Genomic DNA, 22574 nt, shown 5'->3' with positions numbered 1-22574 from the left:
GGTGAGCCATCTTGCTGGCCTGGTATTTTAGTGTTTTGAGATAGGGTCTCTCTTTAGCCCTGACTGTCCTGGAACTCACTATGTAGACCGGCTGGCCTTAAACTTGCAGAGACCTGTCTGTCGCTGCTGCTGCTGCTGCTGCTGCTTCTCCTCCTCCTCCTGCTGCTCTTCCTGCTCCTCCTCCTTCTTTTTGACTGTCCTAGACTCCCTTTGTAGACCAGGCTGGCCTTGAACTCATGGTGATCCACCTGCCTTTGCCTCCTGAGTGCTGGGATTAAAGGTGCGCCCCTCCATGCCCAGACCTGTCTCTGCTTCTTTTTGTTTGTTTTTGTTTTTTTTTTCCAGACAGGGTTTCTCTGTGTAACCTTGGCTGTCCTGGACTTGCTTTGTAGACCAGGCTGGCCTCGAACTCACAGTGATCCGCCTGCCTCTGCCTCCCGAGTGCTGGGATTAAAGGCGATATATTTTAATGTTCATATATTAGGGTATGTATAAGACAGAGAGAGGTCAGAGTACAAAGACTCCAGAGAGAGAGAAAAAAGGGAGGGGGCTTTAATACCAGGCAGAAGCAGGTGGATCTCTGTGAACTTAAGGCTAATCTACAGAGCAAGTTCCTGGACAGCCAGGGCTACACAGAGAAACCATATCTTGAACAGCACCCCCCACACCGAAAATTTTTTCCTCTGGGCTCAGACTTGCAGTAGATGGGCTTACTCCATTGCTTCGTGTGCCTGGCTCAGTGAAAATGTGTGTGCTACTCACAGTCCTCCGAGGAGCTGGCCTGATGGGATGACCACTATTGTATCTATGTATTAGTAAGGGAGGGATTAGAGAGCCTGACAGGTTGGGCAGCGTAGATGGCTAACAGCTGTCTGCTGTGGGAATGGCCAAAGGTCCTGTGGTTCTTCAGTCTAAGAGACTGGGTGTCTTAGCAGTTCCAGTCAGTGCTGATCCCAGGGAGGTCTAGAGAGCTGCTGGGGTTTTTTTTGTTGTTGTTGTTGTTTGCTTGGTTGGTTGGTTTTTTTCGAGACAGGGTTTCTCTGTGTAGCCTTGGCTGTCCTAGACTCACTTTGTAGACCAGGCTGGCCTCGAACTCACAGCGATCCACCTGCCTTTGTGTCCCAAGTGCTGGGATTAAAGGCGTGCGCCATCACGCCTGTCTTGAGCTGCTGGTTTTTAATCCCTGTTGGAATCCTGAAGAAGCAGTTCAAATAACAGCCAAGGAACGGGTCAGGATAAATGAACTTGCCAGTGATAGCGAGGGCAAGTAGACAAGAAGCAAACCCTTCCTTCTTCCAAGTTCTCTTTTGTGGCCTGTCATCTGATGTGTGGCCCTAGACTTAGGGTGCATCTTCTCATGTCAAATGACCTGGTGTTTTGTTTTGTTTTGTCTTGGTTTTTCGAGATAGAGTTTCTCTCTGTAGTAGCCTTGGCTGTCCAGGAACTCTCTTTGTAGACCAGGCTGTCCTTGAGCTCACAGAGATCTGCCTGCCCCTACCCACCTAGTGCTGGGACTAAAGATGTGTACCACCACACCTGGCCCCCCCCCCTTTTTTTTTAAGTTTTCCAAGACAGGGTCTCACTGTGCAGCCTTGGCTGGTTCTGCTTTCTCTGCGCTCATCTCTTGCCCGTCAGCATTGCGCCATCAGCGTGAGCAGCTGACCCCAGGTTGCTTTTGGTACTGAGCAGAACTGAAATGAGCCTTTTGGGGAAGTGTGTGCTCTGTAGGCTCATGCCGTTTGCGTCGCCACGTGCTCTTTTTTTTTTTTTTTTGTATTTTTGAGACAGGGTTTCTCTGTGTTGCTGTGGCTGTCCTAGACTCACTTTGTAGACCAGGCTGGCCTCTAACTCACAGTGATCCGCCTGCCTCTGCCTCCTGAGTACTGGGATTAAAGGTGTGTGCCACCACGCCAGGCAGGAGCTTGGTATCTCTTTGAAAGAGGGCTAATGTTCTGGTTGTAGGTAAGAAGGCAGCTTGGGTATATAGCAGACCATCATCTCATTCATTGGTTGTGAAGCCTGATTGACGTAGTGGGGGGCAGGAGTGGCAGGCCAATAACTGGAAGAGGTGACCATGTTTGTGTGGGTGTGAGTCACAGTACATTCTGGGTGGCATGGGTCAAGATGTCTGCTTGTGTGTGTTCATTGGTGTCGGGGAAGTGGTGGGAACCAAGTGACAGATAATGTTAAAGACATCTGAACCTGGACTCTGAAACAGTATTAATTGTGGTGGTCATGCTTTCTGAGTGAAATGACATTGGTACATTGTTTGATTGTGAGACCCTCCATAGTTTCAGAGTCTTATTATCATCACGTTTCCCACTCATTGTCTTTAGCTCAGGGCCTTGGCACCCTGTTGACAGCTGAAGAAGCTAAGGCTCAGTTTCTTGTTTCCCTCCCCATCTCAGACTGGTTGGTTGTGCTCTTTGCCTTTGCCCATCCTGGGATGGAGTCCTGAAACTGCACTTCAAGTGTTATTGTGGTACCCATTTGCCTTTGTTTGTCTTCTAGACTCAGGCTTACTCATTTTTATAGCCCCCGCTTCCCATACTTAGCTAGTGCTTGGTTGGAAGAAGTCAGGTCTTTTGTTTGTTTGTTTGTTTGGTGTTTTTTGTTTTTGTTTGGCTTGGTTTTTGAGATGGGGTTTCCCTGTGTAGCCTTGGCTGTCCTGTAGACCAGGCTGGCCTTGAACTTAACAGTGATCCGCCTGCCTCCGCCTCCCAACTGCTGGGATTAGAAGTCAGGTCTGTAGGCACCTCAGATCCTTGTTGCACGTTTGCCCAGGTGTGGTTGCTGGGGACAACTACTTTATATTTATTTTCGAGTCTTCTGTTTCTTTTTTTCTTTTTGAGACAGGTTCTCTCTGTGTAGTCCTGACTCTCCTGGAACTCATTTTGTAGACCAGGCTTGCCTCAAACTCAGAGATTCCCCCTGCCTTTGCCTTCTGAGTGCTTTCTTTCTCTCCTTTTTTTTTTTTTTTAAATACAGAGTTGCACTGTGTAGCTCTAGCTGGCCTTGAATCCACAGCAATCCATCTGTGTTATTCTCCCAAGTACTGAGATTATAGGTGTGAGCTGCCACAAGTGACTCAGCATGACCAACTCAGGAGAGGAGGTGTTAGAACCCATCCTTCTGTTTAGTGGGTTGCTTGAGAGTGGGGTGTGGCTTGGCCTGGGACAAGGGCCTATAGAGGCAATGACATTGCAGATGGGACTACCCTGGCTTCATGCTTCCTTAACCTGATGAGGTGTATTCTGATCCTCACTCAAATGTTGTCATTGGTGGTGATGTCACCTGGTTTAATTTGAGGGAGTCAGGCGGGATCTTAATGTGTGGTGCTTTCCTTGATTTGACACCCTTTATGCTTTGTTAATCAACAGGAGCTTGAAGAGATCCGCAAATGTGGAATGAAAAACTTCCGTAACATCCAGGTTGATGAAGCTAATTTATTGACTTGGCAAGGGCTTATTGTTCCTGTGAGTATTGAACACTTCCACTTCTTAATAGATTATTCTTTCAGGTGGTGTGCTGCTACTGCTGCTCTCATCTCTGTTTCTCAGTAAGTTCCTAGTCTGGGCGGAAGTGGGTGACAAGTAGGATAGGATATGGCCTTGGGCTCTTGAATAAAATCCTGGCTTTGCATTGGTGTTTTAAAATTGCAGATGCCCCAACCTTCCAGATCTGTAGTTATTTACAAAGGAAAGGCGAATACGTCTGTGCTGTTCTTGGGTGTCTCCCCTGGCTTCTAAATGACTTGCCCTGTATATCAGTTGAGACCAAAGCGTATCTGTCTGCTTTGTCCGGGAGCTAGCTGGCTTCTCACATAGCCCTGCGTTGGCATTCTCCTGGTTTTGCTTCAGTGACTAACCCTTCAGACACCTACCCTGTATTCTTGGTTCTTTCCAGTATGTGCCTTGGTTTGTCTCAAGTCACTAGTTGCCTGTGTTTTGTCCCCTCCACTGAGCTTTCAGAAGCTTTTCTCCAGTGTCGGCCCCAGACAGCCCTACACCCTTCAAGGACACTATCCAGCAGGCCCAGCTTCCTCCTAAGAAGGCATTGCTTTGGTCTTACCACCCTTCTGATTTTGTGTCTTTTTCCCTCCATCTTCTGATCCCCTTATCCTTTCGGAGACTTGACGGTACTTTACATCAGTGTGCAGTTCCTGTTCTCCCACTGTCTTGAAGTGCTTCACGCCAAGCTCTTGGGGCTCTCAGTTGCCATGTATCTGATGCTTCCTTGCCTCCTAAAGCTTTCAGCCTTTGCCAGGGGTCAGTCCTTGAGCCTGTAATTAGTTCCTCCATTTGCTGACTTGCTACTAGTTTCTCCTCACTAAAGCTTATGGCTTTTTTCCTCCTTAGTTTATCCCTGGGACCCTACTAGCATCAGGGCGCTGCTATATGTGAAAGATTTCTGCAGCTTCCTCCTCCTGCCTTCTCTCCTAGAGCTGCACTATTTGTCCATCATACAGGCTCCCTGGGACATCCACTCACCTTAGCCTGCAGCTCTGAACAACACTGATATGCCCTCTTCCACATGCACTGTCTTTCTTCCTTTTCCACTTTGCCCATCTGAGCCTCAGGTTCTATCTGAGTATCTGACACTCCTTCCGTTGCTACTTAAAATTGTTTCTTGTGGAGAGACCTTATTTATTTATTTATTTATTATGTATGCAGTGTTCTGCCTGCATGTGTGCCTAGCTGCCAGAAGAGGGCACCAGATCTCATTATAGATGGTTAGGAGCCACCATGTGGTTGCTGGGTATTGAACCCAGGACCTTTTTAGAAGAACAGCCAGTGCTCTTAACCTCTGCGCCATCTCTCCAGCCCTGAGACTACCTTCTTTACCAAAGAAGATTATAGAGTATACTGCTGCATGTGCTTTCTTCTTGACTATGGTTATATGATTAGACAGCAAACACTTGCTTAGAAATTTTAAATCTGGGGGCTTCTAGTCATGTGGAAATAAATCCTCTGAGATTTTTTTTGGTGGCAGGGAGGTGTTTGGGCTCAGCACAAAAGAAGCGTGGCTGGGAAACCCTTACCTACTAGGGGCTGGCCCGTGTCTATAGCTCTTGCCTCTGTGACTTGTCAGGGCTAAGTAGGACAGCTAGAACCATCTGATCCATCTATCTGCCCCTTTTCTAGTTAAGATTGTGTATCACCAAAGTTTGAATGGCAAACCGCAGTTGTTTTGAAAACGAGAGGAATGAATGAATTGGTTTTAAGTGGAAAGGCTAGGGTAGCGTCATCATGCAAAGTCACTGTCAGCAAACTTTGCCTGTAGCTCGTGTCAAGCGCTCTTGGTTCACGCTGGCTGAACCTATGTCATAGTGGTTCAAGGGCTCATTATGGCAGAGTCAGAATGGCCAGTCACATTCCAGTGTGCTTTGAGCATCTGGAAATATCTAGGTGCCAAAGATTTGCCTTCATTTGAGGCAGCTGCACCCAGAGACAGCTGTGATAGGCACGGCTCAGGTCTTCTCAATGCCTCATTTCCTTTCTGTGATCACTGCCCAGGGTATTTCTTCTTTCCTCCAGGTGATCAGCCAATGCGCTTCCTCTCCTGGGCCTCAGTTCTTTTGCATCACAGGGACTGGTCCATCAAGGGAAGCATCTATTTAAGTTCACCTGACATCTACCCAGTTAGAGTGAAAGCAGAGCTAGCCAATAAAAATCGTGACATCTCAAGCCGGCTGGTGGGAAACACCTTTAATCTCAGCACTTGGGATCTCTGTGATTTTGAGGCCAGCCTGGTCTACAGAGTTTGGAACAGCCAGGACTACACAGAGAAACCCTGTCCAGGAGTGGGGTGAGGGAGTAATCATGACATTTCAGCTATGTTTTTTCCTACCCTTCCACTTCATAGGAAAACATTGATTTTTTTTTAGTCCTTAAGTGTGGCTATACCACTCAAGGGGTGAGGTGGCTGAGTGACACTTCCTATATTGTTACCATGGCAGTCCAGGTTTATTTGTTTGTCTGTGTGGTGCTGGGGACCGAACCTAGAACGTTGTTTATGTAAGTACTCTGTCACTAAGTTTATTGCTGCCTTTTCCCTTAAGTTTTAATATTTTTAGATTCCATGTGTGGGCGTTTTGCCTGCATGTATGTCTATATGCCTGGATGTATGCCTAGTGTCCTCAGAGGCCAGAAGAGGGCATTAGCTGCCCTGTGGCCCGGAGACCAGATCCAGATGCCCTGTAAGAACAACAAGTGCGCTTAAGCTTCTGAGCCGTCCCTCCAGCCTCACCATTCACTGTGTTTTAATTAATTGATTTTGAGGAAGGGCTCTCTACATATTCCTCACTGTCCTGGAACTTTGTGTTGCCTAGGCTGGCCCCAAACTCACAGTGTTGGGATTAAAGGCGTGCACCACCACCGTCAATCTTTCCATTTGTTGTGTGAATGTGTGTTTGTTTTGTTTTCTGAGACAAGGTTTCTCTGTGTAGCCTTGGCTTTGTAGGACAAAATTTGTAGATCTGACTGGCCTCACAATCACAGTGATCTGCCTGCCCCTTGCCTCCCTGAGAGCTGAGATGGCAGGTGTGCACCACCACATCCGACCTAGGCTTTTCTTTTTGTTTTGTTTTGTTTGTTTGTTGGTTTGATACAGGGTTTCTCTGTGTAGGCTTGGCTGTCCTAGACTCACTCTGTAGACCAGGCTGGCCTTGAACTCACAGAGCTCCACCTGCCTCTGCCTCCTGAGTGCTGGGATTAAAGGTGTGTACCACGATGCCTGGCTGGGCTTTCCTTTTTTTTTTTTTTTTTTTTTTTGTTTAAAGTTATTTTTGTGGGTGCACTCACGTGTGAGTGGAGTTGAGAGGACAGCTTTTGGATGTCATCCTCACCTCCTTCCTTGTTTCATAAAGGATATTTGTTTCTTTTTTGTTTTGTTTTGGCTTTTTGGCTAAATACAACAGAACCTTTGGTAATTATTTGATCTTCACTTTCTATCTCTGTGTGTGGGGCTAGAATTGTAGACCCTGTTTTATGGCGTCTGGCTTTCAGGTGGGTTCTCTTGAACCCAGGTCTTCACACAGTGAGCACCTTACTTTATTCTGTTAATACCTGCCCTTTTATACTGGTGCTACATTCTTTTGGTTATTGTCACTTAGTAGTGATGTTTGTTTGATTTCTGTTCTCTTTTCTTTTTTTTTCCTGTGTACCCCAGGATGGCCTAGAATACACTGTGTGGCCCCGACTGTCCTCTTGCCTTAGCCTTCCAAATGCTAAAATTTCAGGTGTGAGCTACCACAACCAGCTTATAGGAAGTTTTGAAATCAGGAACTGTTAATCTTAAACTCTAGTCATTTTTAGGGTTTAGTTACCACTAAATTTGGGTGAAGGTCCCTGGAAATTCCACATGGGAATGTTTTCATGTTGCTAAACAAAGCATTGTTGGAATTTTGATATAACTTGCATTTAATCATTTTTGGTAGTATTTTCTTTTTTTGTTTTGTTTTTTTTTTTTGAGTTGAGGTTTCTCTGTGTAGCCCTGGCTGTTCCGGACTCAATGTATAGACCAGGTTGACTTTGAGCTCACGAACATCTGCCTGCTTCTATCTCTTGAGTACTGGGATTAAAGGCCTGTGCCACCAGCACTTGGCAATTTTGTCAGTTTTTGTTGACAATGTTTTTATTTGAGGAGCGTCTCTGTCTGTCTATTTATGTGTGAAGTGGTGTTTTTTGTTGTTGTTTTTTTCTTTTTATTACATTTTATTTATTCTATGGGTTCTGTGTACATGTAATTTTCTATGTGTGGAGGTCAGGGGTGTTGGGTCTCTCCTATTGTTTATATCCCATGTCTTACATGAGAATCTATGTTTTTCTGGAGGCTAAGTCTTAGCCTTTTCAGCTTGTCTAGGCAGTATCTATCATGCCTTGTCAAATGCCCTAGCCATTGCTCAGTCTGCCCTTTGTGTTCTCTGGGATCATGGAGAAGGCAGTGCTTTGTTATGAGTATACTGAAGGTCACTGGTCCTGTGAGCACTAGCCCATTTAAAGACAGACAGACAGACAGTCACGCAGACACCACCCCCCCCCCCCATGATCCCAGCACTCAGGAGGCAGAGGCAGGTGGATCTCTGAGTTCAAGGGCGTCCAGGATAGCCAAGGCTACACAGAGAGACCCTGTCTGAACAAACAAAAAAAGCAAAGCAATTTTCCCATTTGTAACAACACCTAAAAACATGGCTGATGTTATTAAGGCTTTTGGATATCCATGGCAGATTCTACGTTTGTTTGTTTGTTTCTTGGGATACCCCAGTTGGGATACATGATATTAGAACAATTCTATGTCAGGGAGCTAGAGACTTGTCTTGGCATCCTTTCTAGGATCACTGATGGATCAAGAGAAGGAGAGAGCAGAGGTAGAGTGGAGCCTGGGGCTCTTGAAGCGGCCATGTAGAGAGAACAGGAGCTGGGTGAGGTGGAAGACAGGCTCTGAGTTAGAAGCCGGCTGGCTGTAGCAAGGCCTTGCCTCATCCCGCCTCCCCAGAAGGCGTAAGCAGACCATGGATAATTTGGTGCCTTATGATGAAAAGCTTCCTTTTGGATTTAACTGCAGTAAAGTGGTTTTGTGGTTTGGAGATTGGTGCCAACAGATGAAGAATTTGAGATGTTTACCCTTTTCCAAACTCACAGGGTAACCTGCCATTTTATTTTAATGCTCATCACACATGAGACCTTAGACAAATAAATACAGGCTCCCATGATATAGGAGGCAGTCTGAACATTGGTGCATTTGCTCAGTCAGCTTTGATTCCAAATTCCACAGAAGACACAAACAAGGATACATGCAAGTACTATAGGTCACACTGAGAGGACGTATGCAGTTCAGGAGTTCTAGGCTCCTCATCAGCTACTGCCTTGCTTGTCAGACTTCCAGATGTAGATGATGACAACATTTGTCTGTGAGACACGGTCTAGAGCAGATGGGACAGGAAATCACCGGAATTTTAGTGAAGTGAGACAGAAATTTTTTTTATTGTATATGCTGTTTATAAATAAATATTTAAACATAAGGGGTTTTGTTGTTAAATAGTTTAGGTTTTTTGTTGTTGTTTTTTTTTTTTTTCTGAGACAGGGTTTCTTTTGTAGTCCAGGCTGTCCTGGGCTCTCTTTGTAGACCTGGCTGGCCTAGAACTACCTGCCTCTGCCTCTGGAGTGCAGGTATTAAAGGTGTGCACCACCTGGCGTTACATAGGTTTTTTTATGGCTTTTTTTTTTTTTTTTAAAGATCTGATCTCATGAGCTCTGTCCCTTTCTCTCAGCTTCTTGAAAATATAGAATATTAGAATTATCGGCTTGTATACTCTCTGTGGTAGTTTGAATGTAATTGGCTCCCATAGGCCCATACAGAGTGCCCTGTTAAGAGGTGTGTGGCCTTGTTGGAGGGAGTGGGCTTTGATGTCTCATACATGCACAAGCCATGCCTTGTGGGACAGTCTCCTGCTGCCTTCGATCAAGATGGAGAACTCCCGGCTCCTTCTCCAGCACCATGTCTCACTCTTCTGTGCCCATGCTAGGATGATGATGGACTAAACCTCTGAAAGTATAAGCCAGCCCCAATTAAATATTTTCCTTTGTAAGTGTTGCATTGGTCATGGGGTCTCTCCACAGCAATCAAAGCACTGTCTGAGTCAGTGTTTTGTCGCATAAAGTGACACCCTGGCCATAGAACACCCCCCCCCCCACCCCCCATTTTCCTCACAATTAACTCCTGGCTGTCCTGGAACTTCTATGTAGACCAGACTGGCCTTGCACTCAGAGATCTGCCTGCCTTTGCTTTCTGAGTGCTGGAGTTAAAGGCGTCTGCCACTAAGCTTGGCTAGCTGCTGCGGCTCTTATAAAGGAAACTATTTAATTGGGCTGGCTTACAGTCAGAGATTCGTCCATTGTTGTCGAGGCAGGGAGCATGGCCGCCTGCAGGCTGACCTGGTGCTGGAGACGTTGAGAGTTCTACATCTGGACCCACAGGCAGCCGAAAGAGAGGTACTGGACTGGCCTGACTGGGACTTCTGAAATGCCAATGCCACTCCCTATCCCCCCCAGTGACAACATTTTAAGATTTATTTCTTTGAGTGGCCGTGGTGGCACACACCTGTAATCCCAGGACTTGGGAAGCAGAGGCAGGTGAATCTCTGTGAGTTCGAGGCCAGCCTGGTCTACAAAGTGCGTCCAGGGCAGCCAGGGCTACACAGAAAAACCCTGTCTTGAAAAACAAAAAACAAACCCAAAAAGATTTATTTATATTTGCATCAATGTTTTTCCTGCATGTACATCTGTGTAGGAGTGTCAGATCCTCTGGAAGTAGAGGATAGACCGTTGTGAGCTGCCATGTGGGTTTTGAGAATTAAACCTGGGGTCCTCTGGAAGAGCAGCCACTGCTCTTAACCACTGAGCAACCTCTAGATAAGATTTTTCTAGAACTTATTTATTTATTTATTTATTTGTATTTCTGAGGATTGAAGTGCTCTCTCTCCCAGAGTGCACCATTGTGCCTAGTTTTCTATTACTGGGGGTGGAACTCAGGGCATTTCGTACCCTATGCAAGCACTTGACCAACTGAGCTCTTCCATCAGCCTCTTGTTTTGTTTTTGTTGGTTTGATTTCTTTTCTTTTTTTGGTTTTCCAAGACAGGGTTTTTCTGTGTAGCTTTGGCTGTCCTAGAATCACTTTGTAGACCAGGTTGGCCTCGAACTCATAGCGATCCGCCTATCTCTGCCTCCTAAGCGCTGGGATTAAAGGCGTGTGCCACCACACCCAGCTTGATTTCTTTTCCTTTGTTTTGAAACAATGTTTTGTTTTCTGGCCTAAGTACAAATATGGGTTCCACAACTGTCTCTGTATTTTGATGAATTTACCTGAGCAACTCGAGAAGACACACTTACCATTTTATGAACAGCACGAGGACACTGTTGTGTGAATGAGGAGATGACTTGAGCAAGGCAGGGATGGAGCTGAGTGTTAAGCTCTGAGAGCAGAGCAGAGACAGGAGGCAGAGGCTAGCACAGCAACAGATGAGGCTGTTGTCTATTTTCCCAAGCAGCAAGGACAGGTAGTTTGCGGCTGGCAAGGGCGGCCTGAGAGGAGGAAGGGGAATGCTTGGAGTTCATATTGGGGCTTGGGAAAGAAGGCGGCTTCCAGCTGAAGGGGGCCGCGTGCAGGTGTTTGGCCCTTTCTTCTTGGAGTTATGTGCTCAATTGTCGTGGGGAGACAAGCTATTTGGGCTATACATTTCTTTTCTTTGGCTTCCTAATAGTGGTTTGAACAAGGTCAGCTGGAACCTCAGGGGAGTTGTTTTTACTACTAAAGGTGGCTGTCAAGGAGCAGAGTCCATGCCTTCCTTGCACACACTCTATACTCTTTCCAGGGACCTCTATATGTCTAGAAACTTGTGTCCCTGGTGTGATGTCACATGGCTATTTCATGTCTAGCATGGACAACTTGGGGACAGACGAGAAAGGCTCGTCTGCTCAGGCGTCTGGTGTCCTTTCTGGCAGTATGTCTTGTAGGTTTTGGGGCAGGAGGCTCCTTTGCCCTTCTCTTTAGATAGGGACTCACTGTGTGACTCTGGATGGCCTGGAACTCTCTATGTAGTCCAGGCCAGCCTCAGCTTCCATGGTGCTGGGAGAAAAGAGGCACCACCATTCCTGGCCCATGGAGGATCTTATAACCTACTACCACACAAGATAGATCGGAGTATTGTTGGTAGCTCTGAGGGCAGATTAAAAGTTTCTTTGCGAAGTAAAAATAATAAAAATGAAGTTTAATGGGCAGGAGGATGGCTCAGTAGATAAAAAGGTATTTGCTGCTCTTCTGGAGGACTAAGTTTAGTTGTCCAGTACCCATGTCAGGAAGTTCACAATCACCTGTAATAAGCTCCAGGAAGTCTAACACTTTCTTCTAGCCTCTGTGGGCACTCATACACACCTGTTGTACATTGACACATATACTTAGTTAAAAATAAGTAAACAAATTATTCGTGCACATGCATGTGAAATATCTGAGAGGTAAATTCCTAAAAATGTTAGAAAAGACTGTTTTGCCCTTAGTGTCACCGTTTTTCAGCTGCCTTCTTACAGGACAAGTTTAGCTCTAGAGTGTCACATTTTTACTTTTGGCCCTTTAAGCTTGTGGTGGCTACCTTTGCTGTGAGTTTGCCTGGATTTAGACTCGCCTGAACGGGAGGGAGGAAGATAGCGTGAGGGGCGGGAGCACATTTCCAGAGAGATGGAGTTGAGTTGACACCATCGTGAGCTGGATGGATGGAAAGAGGAAGCTGGTGCCCGTGTTCTCCCCACACTGCTTCCTCTCTGCTGAGATGGGCGTTGTTCTCTCTGTGTCTGTTCTGCTGTAATAGACCGATGTCTCTGAAAGCAAATCCTCCCTCAAGTTGTCTCTGTCTGTCTGTCTCTCTCTTGTTATTTTGTTGTTGTTGTTGTTTTTGTTTTTTTGAGGTACTAATTCTCTGTGTATCCCTGGCTGTCCTGAACTCACTTTGTAGACCAGACTGGCCTTGAACTCAGCAATCCGCCTGCCTCTGCCTCCTGAGTGCTGGGATTAAAGGGGAGCACCACCACACCTGGCACAAGTTGTGTTTCTTGTTGCAAGGATGAGAATAGTAACTAATCTTTCAATTTTACCCAAAAGACAAACAGTTTTAATTTTATGTACTTTCACCAAAAATAACTTGATCCAGCTGGACATGGTGGCATCTCCTATGATCTTGGTACTAGACCGATATGAGCTTCACTTTCTGTCCCCCTAGTCTCTGATTTGCACACACCAGAGCCATTTCTTTGCCTATACAAGTGTCTCAATTAGGGTTTCTATTGCTGTGAAGAGACACCATGACCAGGGCAGCTCCTTTTTTTTTTCTTTTTTGGTTTTTCGAGACAGGGTTTCTCTGTGTAGCCTTGGCCATCCTGGACTCACTTTGTAGACCAGGCTGGCCTCGAACTCACAGCAATCCGCCTGCCTCTGCCTCCCAAGTGCTGGGATTAAAGGCATGCGCCACCACGCCCGGCTCAGGGCAGCTCTTATAAAGGAAGGCATTTCACTGGGGCTGTCCTACAGTTCAGAGGGTTAATCCATCGTCATCATGACGGGAGCATGGTGGCTACAGTTAGACATGGTGCTGGAGGAGGAGTGAGGCTTCTACATCTGGATTGGTGGGCAGCAGGAAGTTGTGTGGAGAGAGACACTCCAAAAGTCCACCCCTCAGTGGCACCCTTCCTAAAAGGCCACACCTACTTCAACAAGGCCACGCCTCCTACTGGTACCAAGCAGGGGGAGTGGCATTTCTATTCAAACCACAGAAAGAGGCTCATGGTTAGGTGAGTTTGGCCATGAGCCCTTGGTCAGGATGTTTGCTCTTGTAGCAAGAGTCACTTTTCCTTAAGCACAGCAACTTCACACTATAGTTTCTCATTGTGGGTGCTTTTGATGTAGACTCTTGCTATTCCCATTTTACATGATTGAGACTTGCCTCTGAACAGGAGGTAGTAGACCTGTTCTGAGATGTGCTAACAGGAGCATGCGGCCCCTCTCAACCTTCCAGCTTCTTGCACAGAGTATATGAACTGCATGAAGCAAGGGTTGATGGTCCTGGGTACTGAGGGAAGACATTTAGCAGCTCCAGCCAGCCAGCAGCCCACAGGAACATGGCTAAAGCAACATAAACAATTGCTTTTACTTAGCTGCACCCTCACTCCAGCCTCTACCTCTCTTCATTCTCTCCCTAAAAGCGAAAAGCACTGAGGCAAAGAGGTTTTTTAGCATTCATGTATTATTATGTATTCTGCCTGCATGTACACCTGCAGGCCAGAAGAGGGCACCGGGTATCATTATTGATGGTTGTGAGCCACCATGTGGTTGCTGGGAATTGAACTCAGGACCTCTGGAAAAGTAGACAGTACTCTTAACCTCTGGGACATCTCTCCAGCCCAAGGGGCAAAGAATTTTGCATGGAGCAGTTTAGAGTACAGACAAGACAAGCTTTTGTTTTGATCTAGAAAACTGTGTTTCTTGAAAAAAGAATTGAAGGATCAGTGAAATGGCTTAGCAGGTAAAGGCTCCTGGCACATTGTGATGGAAGGAGAAAACCCATTGCTGAGAGAGGGGGCAGGGGGAGAGGGGGGGGGGGGAGAAGATGAATGAATGAGACTGAGTCCCAGCCATGCAGCCCTGCCTTACACACACAGGCACACTCAGCTTTCCCATTCCTGAGCGTCTCTGCTCTGGCCAGTCTGCCTGGTAGTTTCTGTTTGTTCAGTGCTTTGGTTTAGGCTGCACCTCACAGTCTTAGCAGCTTTTTGGCGAGCTGCCTACTGACATCCTCGTCTCTAACCCTCTTCTAGAAGGCTTTGCTCAGTCTTCACCTGTCTTCCTGAGGACATCGTTCTGTGTCTCCCTTCCCTGGTTGGGGTTAGAGTAGGGAAGGAGGCTGGCTGCATGTCGGTCTCAATTGCCAGTGGGTACATCTGTTTTCCTGCAGAGTTTCTAGGTAAGATGGAGTATGGGGCTGCCATGGTGCTTCTGGGCATCATACAAACCAGGGAGCCCAAATATAAGAGGAGCAGTACAGTGTGGAAGTACTTTTCAGTTCTGGAGGGGCAAAGAGTGGAGGCTGCAAAGAGTTTGTTCTTGGGGACCCTGGGGCATAGTCTTGGCTCATGTCATCCAAGCAATGACAAGCTCATATCATCCTTCAGGTTCCACCACTGAACAGAGTACTGGTTTCACCCAGGGGAGACCAAGCTCTCTAGGCTTCTTTGACCTAGCATCACTCTGTATGTTCTGTATCGGGTTATTTATCTATTATGAAGCTGTTCATAGCTTCATAAAAAAGACAAAATGCTTCCAAAAATAAAGCTTATCTGGTAAAGAACTCTTTGGAATTTTGTAGTAAGGAAATGGGACCATTGAGAATAACAGAAAACACTGGAGCACAGGGAGGTAGGGTTAGGATGGTGAGGATGAGAACCTTGCAGCAGAGTTTGGCCTGGAGGAAGGGAAGGTAAGTATATGAGGGTGTCTCTCCTCCGTACAGGAATAGTCACACCTGCACAAATCCCTGAAAAGTGAGGCAAAGACATGAAGCTTTGGCACCATGTGTGACTATTATGGATCCTTTTATAGTTTCTCCTCCAGTCTGCAAATAACAGTTCCAGAAGGCTGAGAATGTTGACTGATGGCTCTGTAAGAGAGTTTAGTGAGTTAACACTTACTGTCAAGCCGGGTGACCTGAGTTCAATCCCTCTGTGAGGAGGTAGGGTGATAGGGGCTGCCATGGTGTTCCTGGGCATCTTACAAAGCAGAGAGCCCAAAGAACGAAAGCAGTCAGGTGGAGGGAAGGCCACAGAGTTCACTATCGGGGATCCTGGAACCCTCACAAGGTAGAAGGGGAGACTTGAACAGTCTCTCCCTTGATCTCTGTATGCATACAGTGGCACAGGCTGATGAGCACACAGACAATTAAAAGAAGAGAAAACCTATTTATTTGTTTGTTTGTTTGTTTATTTTAAGACATAGTTTCTCTGTGTAGACTTGGCTGTCCTGAACTCACACTTTACACCAGGCTGGCCTCGAACTCACAGAGATCTCCCTGCCTCTGCCACGATGCCCAGCCAACAACAAAATCTTAACTCACAAATGAAGGTGTACAGGCAAAGAATGTGATGTTCCAGGTACTTGGGAGGGCAGAGCCAGATGAATACTTATGCCCAGTAGTTTAGGGACACCCTGGGCCTGGGCAGCATAGTGGGGCAGCCCTTTTAAAAATGGGACAGACTGGTGGGAATGGTGCCTCATACCTTTAATCCCAACACTTAGGGAGGCAGAGGCAGGAGGATCTCTGTGAGTTCGAGGCCAGCCTGGTCTACAGATTGAGTCCAGGACAGCCAAGGCTTCACAGAAACCCTGTTTTGAAAAACAAAAAAGAAACAAAGAAATTTTATTGGGGCTGGTAGTTGTAGAGGGTGAGTCTATAACTATCATGAGAGCAAGCAGCCCTGGCTCGGCCTTAGTTGTGTGAGCTGTGGTATGTTAATTTTGGTCTCTCTCCCCGCCCCCCTTTCCTTTTAGGATAACCCTCCATATGATAAGGGGGCCTTCAGAATCGAAATCAACTTTCCAGCAGAGTATCCATTCAAACCACCCAAGATCACATTTAAAACAAAGATCTACCACCCTAACATCGATGAGAAGGGGCAGGTCTGTCTGCCAGTCATTAGTGCTGAAAACTGGAAGCCAGCCACCAAGACTGACCAAGGTGAGGCATGTGCCTTTCTTCTCCCTCCTGCCTTTGGTAAGGCTCTTTTCTGGGGATGCTTGGTGATGGGGCCTCAAGGTTCTCTTGAATACCCCATCAAACAGAGGTGAGAAAACTGCTATGGAAGCAGCTCTAGTGCATGGGGAAGTGCTGCCGAGTCCCCACCAGTCTTGTGGGGCTGCTTCACTCAGTGAAGCGTTAACTGTGCGGGTACAGTGGCCCCTGGGGTGACACTGCCTGGTAGGGACAGTGGGGGTAGTGTGCATACAACAGTTAGCCCTGGAATCACCTAGAAGAGAGATTAGTGAGGACTTCAACACTTAGCAGAAGGGCATAAGTCAAGTACTGCAGTTCCCGTTAGGTGGTTTGGGGGTTCAGGACAAGATACAGTCAGACCTGGGTAGCATTCTTGTGAAAGTAGATATGTGGTTGGCTGCAGTGTCTATAACTTCTTAGAGTTAGATGTGGCTTTACTATGTCCACGCATACTTTTCTTTCTTGCTTTCTCCTCCCTCCCTCCCTCCTTGCCTTCCTTCCTTTGTTCAGTTTGTTTTTCGAGACAGGGTTTTTCCATGTAATAGCCCTGGCTGCCTAGACTCACTTTGTAGAGCAGGCTGGCCTCGAACTCACAAAGATCCGTCTGCCTCTGCCTCTGGAGCACTGGGATTAAAGGCATACGCCACCATACTTGGTCCCCTTCTCATGTTTTTTAGAAAAGTATTTGGTCTGTGTTATAATTGTTCTTATAACTTCCAGAGACCTTGCTGAGTTGAGTTACCTTGCCTGGGGGAAAGTGCTTCTTTTTATTTTTTTATTTTTTATTTTTTATTTTTTTTGGTTTTTCAAGACAGGGTTTCTCTGTGTAGCCTTGGCCATCCTGGACTCACTTTGTAGACCAGGCTGGCTTTGAACTCACAGCGATCCGCCTGCCTCTGCCTCCCGAGTGCTGGGATTAAAGGCGTGCGCCACCACGCCCGGCTTTATTTTTTATTTTTTTAACTAAAAAATTTTTATTAATTTATTTAGTTACAACTCAATTGTTATCCCATCATTTGTATCCTCCCGTTCCTCCCTCCCTCCTGCTTTCACCCTATTCCCCTGCCCTAGGTCTGTGACCGAGGGGGACCTCCTCCTCCACTATATGGTCATAGGCTATCAAGTCTCATTTTGTAGCCTGCTTAATTCTTTCTCTGAGTGCCACCAGGCCTCCTCACCAAGGGGAAGTGGTCAAATATGGGAGTTCATGTCAGAGTCAGTCCTCGTTCTCCACATAACTGTGGAGAATGTCCTGTCCATTGGGTAAATCAGAGTAGGGGTTTGATGTTTACTACTTGTATTGTCCTTGGTTAGTGCAATAGTTTGAGCAGAACCCCCTGGGTAATGGGTGGATCAGGAAAAGTGCTTCTACATCAGGCCTTCTGGCAGTGGCTACAGTTTAACATGTCCTCTTTTACCTGAGAACTGATGAGGTGGAGGCTAGAGCCAGGAAGCCTACTGGAACTGGGTGCAGAAGCTTTACCACCTCCTAGTACTATTTTATCTGCTTGAATATCTGTATACATAGCCCAGTACTTCTATTTTAGGTTGGGTCCGCTCCCCTCGAGGCCAGCCTGGTCTACAAAGTGAATTCAGGACATCCAGAGCTATACAGAGAAACGCTGTCTTAAAAAAACCAAAAAAGGTTAGGCCAGGCATGGTGGCGCACGCCTTTAATCCCAGCACTCAGGAGGCAGAGGCAAGTGGATCGCTGTGAGTTTGAGGCCGACCACCTGGTCTACAAAGCAAGTCCAGGACAGCCAAGGCTACACAGAGAAACCCTGTCTCGAAAAACAAACAAACAAACGAGGAGGAGAAGAAGAAAAAGAAAAAGAATTTCATGTCATGTATAGTGTCAGAATTACTGTCTAACGGCTCTGAGTCTGTCCTTTTGGTCAGTAATAGCCATGTGGCTATGTTGTAACCCCATTGAAACTGTTGTAGAGGACATACTCAGTGCCCAGAACCCTCATGGTGGTTTACAACTGAGACTCCTGTTCCAGGCAATCTGTTGTCCTCTTCTGGCTTCCAAGGGTACCAGCCAGGCTCCCACATTGTACACAAAAGTACAGGTACAACTCGTAATACACATAAGAATTCACTAATTAATTAAAAAGAAAGTGAAACAGTAGCTAAAAATAAGTTTATTGCTCATTCTGTAGACACACCATCTCACACTCCTGTGGTCGTTCTTTTTCAAAACAAGGTTTCTCTGTGTAGCCTTGGCTGTCTTGGACTGGAATTGTAGACCAGGCTGGCCTCGAACTCACAGCTATCCGCCTGCCTCTGCCTCCCGAGTGCTGGGATTAAAGGTTTGTGCCACCACGCCCGAGTGTGGTGGTCATTCTTGAGGCTACTCAGGTGTGTTCTCTCTCTCATGCGCTCTCTCCCCCCCACCCCACCCCCCAAGACAGGGTCTCTCTGTGTAGCCCTGGCTGTTCTGGACTCACTCTGTAGACCAGCCTGGCCTCAAACTCACAGAGATCCGCCTGCCTCTGCCTCCCAAGTGCTGGGATTAAAGGTATGCGCCACCACTCCTGGCTTCAAAGTCATGTTTCATTAGGCAGATAGTAGAAAATAAAAATGGTAAGATTGGAGGCTGAGTGTTCAACAGTGAAGAGCATTGTTCATCCAGAGGACCATGGTTTAATTTCCAGCCACCATCTTTAACTCCAATTGCAGGTGATCTAGTGCCCTCTTGTGGTATGTCTGAACACTGTATACACCCAGGGCTCAGACATATATGCAGGCAAACACTCACACAAGATTAAAAAAACAAACAACAAGAAGAAAAAAAAATACTAGATAATTCATTTTTTTAAAAAGATTTATTTTATTATGTATACAGTACTCTGCCTGCATGTACCCCTGCAGGCCAGAAGAGGGCATCAGGTAACATTATAGGTGGTTGTGAGCCACCATGTGGTTGCTGGGAGTTGAAATCAGGACCTCTGGAAGAACAGTCAGTGCTGCGCCATCTCTCCAGCCCCAAATCATCTTTTTAAAAACTTTGTATTTATTATAATGTATTCACATTACATCCTGCTTGTTATCTGCTCACTCTTATCTTGGTGTCCCCCCCCCCCCATGATCCAGCAGGTCATCCCCCTAAAATGAAAGCATGGATTCACACATTTTTAAGAATTACGTGTGTGTGTGTGTGTGTGTGTGTTGTGCATGAGTGCATTGGAGGTGAGAGGACAACTTACTATTTACAGTTTATAATTCATCATGAAGGCAAGTCAGAGCAGGAACCTGGAGGTTTGAACTGAAGCAGAAGGCGTGTGGTGGCGCACGCCTTTAATCCCAGCACTCCAGAAGCAGAGGCAGGCGGATCTCTTGGGTTCAGGGATAGCCAGGGCTACACAGAGAAACTATCTCAAAAAGTAAACAGAAGTGGAGACCATGGATAATGCTACTTACTACTTTCCTCCCCATGGCTTGCTTAGTTTGCATCTTATATACCTCATCACCATCTGTCAGCCCAAGGGTGGTACTGCCTGCAATGAGTATAGATAAATGGTAGATTATGCTACCTGCATTAGTTACTCTCAAAAAGACAACATGGTGATGTGATTCTGTTTATAGTTCATGGATTCTGCCAGGCTGCCTCAAACTAAGGACTTTGTTGTCTTTGTTTTTAAGTGATGTAATTTCAGCTGTAATTTAACACGTCTAGTTACAGGCTATGAATTTGAGAATTTGTTTCCTTTGTAATCTCTCAGTCCAAGCTTGTGGTAAAGCTTGTCTTTGTATAGTGCCTCTGAGGTGGGCTCATTGCTAGCAGGCAGGTGCAGCTTCATAATATGCCCCCTCCCCTTCATGATCACAAGTGCCCTAACTAAGTACATCATACGAGACCAGAGGGCCCGCCTGCAGCAGCTGCCTGGAGAGGGAGCTGCGCACAGACAAGCATGAGTGTGGAGAGCAGACGTGCTGCCCTGAGCACAGAGAGCGGCTGACGGGGCCAGGTGTGTGACTCCAGCCTTATTTGCAGTTTTGGATGAGTGAATTTATTAAGCCAAAGAATAAATAGTGCTGAGTGTGGTGGTGCACACCTTTAGTCCCAGAACTTGGGAGGCAGAGGCAGGGGGATCTCTGTGAGTCCGACCTTCAGCCTGGTCTACGATGTGAGTCCAGGACAGCCAGAGTTCTGTGTAATAGAGAAACCTGTCTTGAGAAACTAAAAAAGAAAGGAGGAAAGAAAAGAAAAAGGGAGCAAGCAGGGTTTGAGTCGGCACAGAGGTTGCAGTTCCTCTCTTGAGGTTCATAACATCTTGCCTGTGCTATTTCTGAGTCTGCTTAACTCCCAATGCCTTGTCTTTCTCTTGGCAGTGATCCAGTCCCTCATAGCACTGGTGAACGACCCCCAGCCCGAGCACCCGCTCCGGGCTGACCTAGCTGAAGAATACTCTAAGGACCGTAAAAAATTCTGTAAGAATGCTGAAGAGTTTACAAAGAAATATGGGGAAAAGCGACCTGTGGACTAAAATCTGCCATGAGTGAGTCCAGCAAGTTTGAGCAGAGACCCCGAGCAGTGCATTCAGATACCCGCAAAGCAGGACTCTGTGGAAAATTGACGTGTGCCACCACCTGGCGTCCGCTTGTGGCAGTTACTAACTCTACAGTTTTCTTAATCAAAAGTGGTCTAGGTAACCTGTAAAGAAGGATTAAAAAATTCAGATGTTCTAGTTCTGCTTGCTTTGTTTTAAAAAATCACTGCTTTAGTCTACTTCAAAAGAATGGCATTTCTTTTCTTGCCCAAATTTACTCAAAGTTGCAGTTAGCCCAGAAGGTTTAAAAAAAAAAAAAAAAGGTTGTGGTTCTCCCCCCTTTTCCCTCTTCACCCCTTTCAATTCCCACTTCTACAGACCAAGGCCCCAGTTCCCCCACAAAGGCAGCAACACTGGCAGCTCCTCTCCTGTGCACACTGCCTGTGGCAATAGCTCGTCCCCTCATACCAGCAACAGCCCCTCTCAAAACAAAACAAAACAAGTCCATGCAAAAGGAAGCTGCTTTTACATAAAATGTTAGTGAAGTGTTTCCACAGTAATAGAATCAATGGGCAAACCCCACAGTCCGTGTCTATGTCAGACTGTGCAGGGTCTTTGTAGGCAACTCTGCAATACCAGGTTTGTGGTGACCTTGGAGGGGGGGCCTGCCAGCAGAGACCATCATGCACTTGTGTGATGAATTTCCAGTCAGCAGCCCTCCCTGCAGCTATGGTAAGAAGGCCTGCAGGACATCACAGGCAAAGCAAAAGCCAGAATATCCTTTTGAAATTTCAAGCTTCTCTACCACTAAGCTCTGCTAGAATATGCCAAGGAGCTCCCACTCCTCAGCACAGCAGGCCACCACTGCCTCCCTTGGCATGGTTTACCCTTGGCGGGATCCGCCTTGGTGACCTCTGCTTTGTAACCAGCTGCTCCTCCTCAGAGCAGCTGCTGGTGCAGCCCAGGAACAGGATGGCTTTCCCCTCCCTCTGGACTCAGCCTTTCCAGAGTCAAGCTCCACTTGAAGCTCATTCAACAATACCCTTTCAATGTGTTTTATATTGTTTTGATTGCCTTTTTTTGTAGAAATAAAATTTGACCTTAGAATTTATCAACAAATGAACTTTGTCAACATTTGAATGTTAACGTCTTTTCAAGGCAAGTGGGACTGTCCTTGAAGCAGTAGTGACACCCCGAGGAAGCTGATGGCCTGACTGCCTATGTTCACCAACTCACTTCTGCTACTAGGGGTCTAGATCCTGTGGAGAAGATTGCCTCAAGAAACCTTGCTTTCTACTTTAACCTTAGTTCTATGACTTCAGGGCCCCCAGGACTCACATCCTTGGAAGACAGCTCTGGGCTATAAAGAAGTGAGATGTCCTCTCAGGCAGGGTAACACTATTTAGTTTCCCAGTGTTTGGCTCCTGTGGTGCATAGATGAACTACGCTTTAGTTGTAGGTATGCATGGGGCAGGTGCCTGGAGGCTTCCATGTGCCCAGGACGGCCAGAGCACTGGGCCTGTGTTGCTACGTCTGTCTCTTCACTGGCAGAAAAGTGACAATGGATTTTATTTTACTCACATTCAGATTTGTAATCAAATGCCAAATTCTGTCAGAATTGTCCAAACCAATCACCATTTGTTCTTGTTGCTTTTCTGAATCTAGAGATAGTCCAACTGTCTCGTTGCTTAGCTCTGCCTGCCTGTTACACCCCTCACTGCTCTCTGCTCACTACGGGAGGGTATTTTCATGCCAGCAGCCCTTCTCAGG

At 46.5% G+C, this 22574-nt stretch overlaps 1 protein-coding gene across 1 annotated transcript in view; it reads left to right on the top strand.

Moving 5' to 3' along the window:
- Ube2l3 (ubiquitin conjugating enzyme E2 L3) overlaps positions 1 to 21245 on the top strand; it is a 37502-nt gene extending 16257 nt beyond the window's left edge. Inside the window, exons 2-4 of the mRNA XM_051150607.1 lie at positions 3381 to 3476; positions 16089 to 16275; positions 20647 to 21245. Coding sequence (XP_051006564.1) covers positions 3381 to 3476; positions 16089 to 16275; positions 20647 to 20801 — 438 coding nt within the window. The 3' untranslated portion in view covers positions 20802 to 21245. The remainder of the gene's footprint in view (positions 1 to 3380; positions 3477 to 16088; positions 16276 to 20646) is intronic.
- The last annotated feature ends 1329 nt before the right edge of the window (positions 21246 to 22574 follow it).

Source organism: Acomys russatus, chromosome 8 (assembly GCF_903995435.1).
Source record: "Acomys russatus chromosome 8, mAcoRus1.1, whole genome shotgun sequence".
NCBI classification, from domain to species: Eukaryota; Metazoa; Chordata; class Mammalia; order Rodentia; family Muridae; genus Acomys; species Acomys russatus.
This window is presented reverse-complemented; position numbering and strand designations above follow the sequence as displayed.